The 9,283-nt window shown below is 41.2% G+C and overlaps 1 protein-coding gene across 1 annotated transcript; it reads right to left on the reverse strand.

The window, feature by feature from the left end:
• Window positions 1-25: 25 nt before the first annotated feature.
• LOC110497915 (transmembrane emp24 domain-containing protein 10) lies at window positions 26-3,323 on the reverse strand. The gene is made up of 5 exons (XM_021574383.3): window positions 2,739-3,323; window positions 2,183-2,303; window positions 1,509-1,582; window positions 766-892; window positions 26-584 (listed from the first exon to the last, which is right to left on the reverse strand). Exons 1-5 carry the CDS (start codon window positions 2,916-2,918, stop codon window positions 463-465), a joined length of 624 nt encoding a protein of 207 aa, XP_021430058.1. The 5' UTR covers window positions 2,919-3,323; the 3' UTR covers window positions 26-462.
• Between the last annotated feature and the right edge of the window lie 5,960 nt (window positions 3,324-9,283).

Genomic DNA, 9,283 nt, shown 5'->3' on the forward strand with positions numbered 1-9,283 from the left:
ACAGAAAAATACAAGACACCCAAAATGAGATCAAAGTGAAAACGTTTTTTAATAAAAAACAACCATGTACCTGACATATTGGGGAAATGTTATTTTCACCTAACAATATCTGAATGTTTGAAGGGGAGTTTTTGTGCACTCATTAAACATGTAATGTTTATTTTCATACAGTATTAGTCATTTACTACAACAAAAATAGTAACAAGAATATTGAATGAGAAAATATCAGACCAATATGTATCAAAGTACATTTGGTTGTATTTCTAATAAAAACAAATAGTGCCAGAGATAAGGGGCTGGTAAAAAAAACTGAAGCTGAAAGAAGACAAATCATTTTACATTTAAATTGTAAAGGGAGCCCCCCCCCCCCATCCAAAAAAAAACCTGTTGTTTCACAAATTGTACAGCAAACACCATTTCCCAAAAGTCCTCAACATGATGGTCCTCGTTTCATTGATGGGTTTACTCAATCAGCTTCTTCGCCTTGAAGAAACGCCGCAGATAGAAGACCTGCCATGTTGCCAGCCCAATTAGACAGCACATAGAGAAGATACTGAAGTACAGGACACGCGTGTTGGTGGATTCTGCAATGTGAGGGAAAATATATTTAACTGAATAACAGGTGTGAGTTCATTTAAACCAAGGTTTTACTCCTTTCACAAGACCAGCCAAAGAAAGATTGTGAATCATATGAAACACTGACCATTTTCTGGTAGAGTGAAAACTTGGACCATAAGTTCTACTTTTCTTTCATACATCACTTACCATTTGTGTCCCTCATTTCCTCTTCACGCTTCTTCATGTAGGCAAAATCATTCACAATGGACTCCGATAAGTCCTCGAGGCGTCTTAGTTCAACTTCTAGGGGCTTCAGCTTCTCAACTTTTGCAATCTGAAAAAGAGCACCATACATAATAAACCCATGATTATGCGCTGGTTGGTTTGAGCCTTGAATGCAGATTTTTTTCCCACCTTTATTTAATCAGCTGATTGGCTGACCGCTGTGGTATATCAGACCCTATACAAAACATATATTTTTACTGCTCTAATTACATTGGTAACCAATTAATAATAGCAATATGGCACCTCTGGGGCTGTATCCAGTATAGCCCTTAGCTGTGGTATATTGGCCATATACCACACCTCCTCATGCCTTATTGCTTAATTCACCACTGAATAAACTTAATCACATTAATAGGGTAGGATATAGAATTAGTGTATGACATATGCATTGTGGACTGGATAAAGATCTGTGTGAGCATGCAATAATTTTATGCAGCATGTTTAAGTCTTCATAATGCACAGCTGCTACAATGATTTCAGAAGTTGACAGTTAAGAGAAAGTTAGTATTTCTTAATTTCCAATACAAACAAGAAATGGAGAAAGCTTAGCCATCTCACATTGTTTGTATTTTCTAATGTTGAGACCTCATGCTGACTCATGGCAAGCCACAACAAATCTGATCCAGATGGACCTGGAGAAAGGCAGATGGGCAGTTGGCACTTACCTCTTCGTAATTCTTTGCCTCCACACCATGCTTCATGTCTAAATTGACTAGCTGGTCTGGGACCCTTCCAGTACCTAGACCACAGAATGAAAATAATTATTGTACATGGGCCAAACATTCCAGGAAATGCAACCTGCTCTCAGAGCATTTCATATTATGTATGTAAATTCACCACAGTTATTTTTGTATATGACATGGTACAATTTACAAATCGTACAATATGCCACGAATTTGCTAAAAGTATGTTACGAATTCCAATTTGTTGTTGCTAACGATAGCTAGGTAACTAAGGCAAACGTTTCCTAGCTGACTAACGATAGCTTGCAGGCTAAAATGAGTTGGGTTAAGGTTAGGTTAAGGGTTAGCTAGTAGTTGCAAAGTTGATAAAAAGTAGTCCCCGTTATACGCCCTCTCATCCACCATCCCTTCCTCCTTTTGTTCTTGTTTTAAATTGCCTTCTGTCTTATGTAACGAACGCAGCATATCATACTAATTTCAGTGTTACGTCTAGTCCATGAGACCAGGCTGGGAAATGACTATTTCCCACTGCCAAATCCGGCCAAGTCTGCAAATTGTGTTTAATCATATATACTCCAAGCTTTTAACTTAAACAACCCAGGCCCATTGATACATTAGACCACATCTGTGACACATCTGGTTAAAAACACACTCACCTAGGGGGGATTTGCTTTCAAAGCAAACCTCAAACATATCATAGTCCTCAGTTGTAAAGGCAAATTTTCCCTTTGAAGCATCCTCCTTGGAGTACAAGGTGTGACCTGATGAATCTGTGATCTGAAATGGAAAATAATTAAACGTGGTAGGTACATTGCACATGTTTGACCAAGATAGACATGCATGAATCTAAGTCAACTAGCTAACGCGTTTACATTTTTAAACCCTAGCTACATCATGTTTAATACTTGCATCTAGATATTGATGGCTATTGAAGTCCTTTGCAGTATTCAGTTAAACCAAGCTGACAGCATTTTATTTGGCTAGCTAGCTAACTAACTAACTACATTAGCCAGTGGCTGTTCTATACTGGTTAGCCGCTAGTAGCTACTTAACCCAGACCTGCCCAGTGAAAATTTAACTATTGCCATTGTTTGATACTAGCTAGGTGGTGTAAGTTACATATTCGAGGCTTCCATGTCAAAAAGTTACGCTAACACTGATTTGATACAGTCTAGCTAACGTTAGCAAGCTAGCTAGCGTTATACGTGTTACCTTGAGATTGGTTTTCGCATTTGGTTGGTCGCTAACTTCGTATTCGCCTGTAACCAGCACGTCTTTGTGGATCTCTTCCCGCAAACATTTTCTAAGATTCACCGGTAAATAGAACGTAATAGAAAAGGTCGAATCAAAAATCACAGAAACAAGTATTAGTAATATACAAAATCTAGACATGCTGTAGCTGGCTCTGTACGCTACAGTCAGTCACCACCAAGCTAGCGCGATACTAAATGATGCAAAAAAAAACACGAAATGATGCTCAGTTCCGGGTTAAGTCACGTGATTGCATCGCCCCGCAGCCTTTTTTTACAAGCGCAAAGTGCGCAACATCGTCAACATGATCAAAAAACCGTCATACTGTTGCTGCTTTGTACCCATTGTATTTTCAGTTACTTGACTTGCACCGTTTTCTAGTAATAACTACGAAATAAATGCAAATACGAATAATGCTATTTAATGGTTAATTACTGGTAGATCGCGCAGAGCTCGGCACCGGGCGCCTGCACCAAAACATTTGGAATGGTGACATTTGCGCGATTGGTTTTATATCGCTCATTTGCACGTCACGTCAATGATATCATGTCACCGTGTGGGACTGTGGGTCAATGAACCTTTTCGGAGTGGGCGCCCTGATTCTAGTTTGTGAGCTAGGCAGGCTACTGCCTGGGAAGGTCTCCCACTCAGAAGTAAAAGATGGGGGTGGGGGTGGGTTGACCTCAGGTCTCCCCACTGGAAGCCCAAGGTAGTGGGAGTGGGGAAGCTATCAAATAGGGCACCTCTTAACTTTGTACAGTACTAATGCAATTAGTAAAATCAGTCACACTACGAAATGCTACCAAATAAACCACAATGCATTCATAATACTGAGAATATATAGTTTCCCCCTGGCTACCCCAACTCTAGCTAACGGCTCCGCACCCCCCGCAGCTACTTGCCCAGGCCTCCCAGCTTCTCCTTCACCAAATCCAGATAGCAGATGTTCTGAAAGAGCTGCAAAACCTGGACCCGTACAAATCAGCTGGGAGAGACAATCTGGACACTCTCTTTCTAAAATTATCCGCCGCAACCCCTATTACCCCTAGTCTGTTCAACCTCTCTTTCGTATCGTCCGAGATTCCTAAAGATTGGAAAGCTGCCTCGGTCATCCCCTCTTCAAAGGGGGTGACACTCTAGACCCAAACTGTTACAGACCTATATCCATCCTGCCCTGCCTTTTTAAAGTCTTCGAAAGCCAAGTTAATAAACAGATCACTGACCATTTTCTCCGCTGTGCAATCTGGTTTCCGAGCTGTCTGTCAATCACCGTATTATTATTGGCAGACTCAACAACCTTGGTTTCTCAAATGATTGCCTCGCCTGGTTCAGCAACTACTACTCAGATAGAGTTCAGTGTCGGAGGGCCTGTTGTCCGGACCTCTGGCAGTCTATATGGGGGTACCACAGGGTTCAGTTCTCGGGCCGACTCTTTTATCTGTTATATATCAATGATGTCGCTCTTGCTGCGGGTGATTCCTTGATCCATCTCTACGCAGACGACACCATTCTGTATACATCTGCCTCTTCTTTGGACCCTGTGTTAACAAACCTCCAAACGATCTTCAATGCCATACAACACTCCTTCCGTGGCCTCCAACTGCTCTTAAACGCTATTAAATCTAAATGCATGCTCTACAACCGATTGCTGCCCGCACCCGCTCGCCCGACTAGCATCACTACTCTGGACGGTTCCGACCTAGAACATGGACGTGGACAACTATAAATACCTAGGTGTCTGGCTAGATTTTAAACTCCCCTTCCAGACTCATATTAAGCATCTCCAATCCAAAATTAAACCTAGAATCTGCTTCCTATTTCGCAACAAAGCCTCCTTCACTCACGCTCCCAAAAATACCCTCGTAAAACTGACTATCTTACCGATCCTCGACTTCGGCGATGTAATTTACAAAATAGCCTCCAACACTCTACTCAGCAAACTAGATGCATTCTATTACAGTGCCATCCGTTTTGTCACCAAAGCCCCATATACCGCCAACCACTGCGACCTGTATGCTCGTCAGCTGGCCCTCACTACATATTCGTCGCCAGACCCACTGGCTCCAGGTCATCTATAAGTCTATGCTAGGTAAAGCTCCGCCTTATCTCAGCTCACTGGTCACCATAACAACACCCACCCGCAGCACGTGCTCCAGCAGGTATATTTCACTGGTCATCCCCAAAGCCAACACCTACTTTGGCCGCCTTTCCATACAGTTCTCTGCTGCCAATGACTGGAACGAATTGCAAAAATCGCTGAAGTTGCAGACTTCTATCTCCCTCACTAACTTTAAGCATCAGCTATCTGAGCAGCTTACCAACAGATGCAGCTGTACACAGCCCATCTGGAAATAGCCCATCCAATTACATACCTCATCCCCATATTGTTTTTATTTACTTTTTATTTTGCTCTTTTGCACACCAGTATTTCTACTTGCACATTATCATCTGCACATCTTTCACTCCAGTGTTAATTTGCTAAATTGTAATTACTTCGCTACTATGGCCTATTTATTGCCTTACCTCCCTAATCTTACCTCATTTGCACACACGGTGTATAGATTTTTCTATTGTGCTATTGACTATACATTTGTCTATCTCATGTGTAACTCTGTGTTGTTGTTTTTGTCGCACTGCTTTGCTTTATCTTTTCCAGGTGTAACGGCCGTTGGTGGTGGAAGAAGGTGAGGACCAATGTGCAGCGTGGAAGTGTCCATCTTTTTAATAAAGTAAATGAACACTGAACAAAAACAACAAGGTGAATGCACGAAACAGTTCTGTCTGGTGCAGTTACAAACACTCAACAGAAAACAATCACCCACAACTCAAGGGTGAAAACAGGCTACCTAAGTATGGTTCTCAATCAGGGACAACGATTGACAGCTGCCTCTGACTGAGAACCATACCAGGCCAAACACAGAAATCCCAGATCATAGAAAAAATAATTCAGACTGCCCATCCCAACTCACGCCCTGACCATACTAAAACAAATAAAAAACAAAGGAACTATGGTCAGAACGTGACACCAGGTCGCAGTTGTAAATGAGGTCTTGTTCTCAACTGGCCTACCTAGTTAAATAAAGGTGAAATAAAAAATAAATAAAAATAGCCTATGTTGCTATGTTGCTTGCTATGCTATTCCGTTTTCTGTTTAACTAGCTTACATAACATTGGGTATAATTTCACACAGTTTCATCATGATGATGTGTGTAGCCTGCAGCAAAAAGATTATAACCTACATAGCACATTATTGATTTGGTTAACTTTCACTGATGTGACATCATAAAGGTTTTCTGTGATTTTATTGACTAGGTCCTGAGCTCAGTAAGATGAATTTCCAATGCTGTAGGCTAACTTAAAAGACGTCTATATTCTGCTGATATTTTGTATCTTTTGTGATATATTGAGTCTTTTGGTGTGTCTTTTGCCTTGAATTAGCCAAGGAGGTTGTATGGTTCATTTGGTTCCTATTCTGAAAGTTTGATAAATTGTGCATAATGACATGTATATTTAATTGTGCAACAAATGTATTTAAGGTGTTAGACTCATGTACTGTATTTCAATACAAATTCAGGGGAACTTCTGAAATATTTTCGCGCACCCTCTGGCAATGGCTAGCATGACGAGCCATGTACCTCCTCAGTCACACAGGCTGTGTGAAATGATCTCGGAGCCTCCGATGGAGAAGCCATCCACCTCCTCAGCCATACAGGTGTCTTCACAAATGTTGTCTGAGCCTGAGAATGAGGATGAAGACCCATTTGCTTCTTCAGGTGTGTTTGTACGCACACCCACGTGTGTGTGTGTGTGTATGGGTACACGCACATGTGTTCATGTGTGCATCCCTGCATAACATAAACAAAATAACTAATTTTCGTTTTGCAAAGTTTTAAGTTTCCATATTGTAGGTAGCAATGATGATTTTATTATTACTGGGTATGTACAGTTGAAGTCGGAAGTTTACATACACCTTAGCCAAATATATTTCAATTCTTGACATTTAATCCTAGTAGAAAGTCCCTGTTTTAGGTCAGTTAGGATCACCACTTTATTTTAAGAATGTGAAATGTCAGAATAATAGTAGAAAGAATGATTTATTTCAGCTTTTATTTCTTTCATCACATTCCCAGTGGGTCAGAAGTTTACATACACTCAATTAGTATTTGGAAGCATTGCCTTTAAATTGTTTAACTTGGGTCAAACGTTTTGGGGAGCCTTCCACAAGCTTCCCACAATAAATTGGGTGAATTTTGTCTCATTCCTCCTGACAGAGCTGGTGTAACTGTGTCAGGTTTGTAGGCCTCCTTGCTCGCACATGCGCTTTTTCAGTTCTGCCCACAAATTTTCTATAGGATTGAGGTCAGGGATTTGTGATGGCCACTCCAATACCTTGACTTTGTTGTCCTTAAGCCATTATGCCACAACTTTGGAAGGATGCTTGGGGTCATTGTCAATTTGGAAGACCCATTTGCGACCAAGCTTTAACTTCCTGACTGATGTCTTGAGATGTTACTTCAATATATCCACATACATTTCCTCCCTCATGATGCCATCTATTTTGTGAAGTACACCAGTCCCTCCTGCAGGAAAGAACCCCCACAACATGATGCTGTCACCCGTGTGCTTCACGGTTGGGATGGTGTTCTTCGGCTTGCAAGCTTGCCACTTTTTCCTCCAAACATAACGATGGTCATTATGTCCAAACAGTTCTATTTTTGTTTCATCAGACCAGAGGACACTTCTCCAAAAAGTACGATCTTTGTCCCCATTTGCAGTTGCAAACCGTAGTCTGGCTTTTTTTATGGCGGTTTTGGAGCAGTGGCTTCTTCCTTGCTGAGCGTCCTTTCAGGTTATGTCGATATAGGACTCGTTTTACTGTAGATATAGATTCTTTTGTACCTGTTTCCTCCAGGTCCTTTGATGTTGTTCTGGGATTGATTTGCACTTTTCGCACTAAAGTACGCTCATCTCTAGGAGACAGAACGCGTCTCCTTGTCACACCCTGACCATAATTTGCTTTGTATGTTTCTATGTTTTGGTTGGTCAGGGTGCGATCTGAGTGGGCATTCTATGTTACATGTCTAGTTTGTCTAGTTCTATGTTTGGCCTGATATGGTTCTCAATCAGAGGCAGGTGTTAGTCATTGTCTCTGATTGGGAACCATATTTAGGTAGTCTGTTTGGTGTTGGGTTTTGTGGGTGATTGTTCCTGTCTCTGTGTTTGCACCAGATAGGACTGTTTAGGTTTTCGCACATTTATTGTTTTGTTAGTTTATTCATGTATAGTTCCTTTATTAAAGAACATGAATAACCACCACGCTGCATTTTGGTCCGCCTCTCGTTCACCACAAGAAAGCCGTTACACTCCTTCCTGAGCGGTATGACGGCTGCGTGGTCCCATGTTGTTTATGCTTCCGTACTATTGTTTGTACAGATGGACGTGGTACCTTCAGGTGTTTGGAAATTGCTCCCAAGGATGAACCAGACTTGTGGAGGTCTACCATTTTTTTCTGCGGTCTTGGCTGATTTATTTTTATTTTCCCATGATGTCAAGCAAAGAGGCACTGAGTTTGAAGGTAGGCCTTAAAATACATTCACAGGTACACCTCCAATTGACTCTAATTATGTCAATTAGCCCATCAGAAGCTTCTAAAGCCATGACATAATTTTCTGGAATTTTCCAAGCTGTTTAAAGGCACAGTCAACTTTGTGTATGTAAACTTCTGAACCACTGGAATTGTGATACAGTGAATTATAAGTTAAATAATCCTTCTGTAAACAATTGTTGGAAAAATGACTTGGGTCATGCACAAAGTAGATGTCCTAACTGACTTGCCAAAACTATAGTATGTTAACAAGAATTTTGTGGAGTGATTGAAAAACAAGTTTAATGACTCCAACCTTTGTATGTAAACTTCTGACTTCAAATATATGTGGGATGTTCCACCAATATAAATGTTGTGAATGCCCATGTGCTCTCCATTAGAAATGCCTGTAGCAGCATCCCCACCAATCCTGCTGCTGAGGATGAACCACTGTCTACAGACCCCGCTGACAGAATTCAGACACAACTAGCTTGCAGAGGACTATGTGAGGTACCACCTAACTTTGTTTTCCCAAGGAATGAGACTGATGGAAGAAGTTGCCACCACCAGGATTTCAGGAAGCCCTACTGGAGTGGTGAAAATCTCCCTAGAAGTTGGTTGGTGTATTCTGAAAGAAACAACAGCTTCTTCTGTTTCTGCTGCAAACTATTTTCTAAGAAGAACATTTATTTAGCAAACTCAGGACTAACAGACTGGAAACATGCAAGTCATTTGCTGATTTCACCCGACAGCAGTCCAGAACACCAAAACTGCATGACAACATGGAAAGAACAGGCAACGAGGATCTAAAAAGAGGAAACCATTGATAAGCACAAGATGGCACTTATGGAAGCTGAGAGGATAAGATGGAGAGAGGTGTTGACACGTCTGACTGCTATTGTGCAATCTCTGGCAATTAGAA

This window comes from Oncorhynchus mykiss, chromosome 19 (assembly GCF_057628025.1).
Source record: "Oncorhynchus mykiss isolate SJ-2025 chromosome 19, ASM5762802v1, whole genome shotgun sequence".
NCBI classification, from domain to species: domain Eukaryota; kingdom Metazoa; phylum Chordata; class Actinopteri; order Salmoniformes; family Salmonidae; genus Oncorhynchus; species Oncorhynchus mykiss.

Bases quoted from the DNA above. Each gene is read 5' to 3' on its own strand.
- LOC110497915 (XM_021574383.3), bottom strand. From the start codon at position 2,918: ATGTCTAGATTTTGTATATTACTAATACTTGTTTCTGTGATTTTTGAT. The intron at 893-1,508 runs GTAAGTGCCAAC...GCTCTTTTTCAG, and splicing joins AGGCAAAGAATTACGAAGAG to ATTGCAAAAGTTGAGAAGCT. The intron at 585-765 runs GTAAGTGATGTA...CTCACATTGCAG, and splicing joins GGAAATGAGGGACACAAATG to AATCCACCAACACGCGTGTC.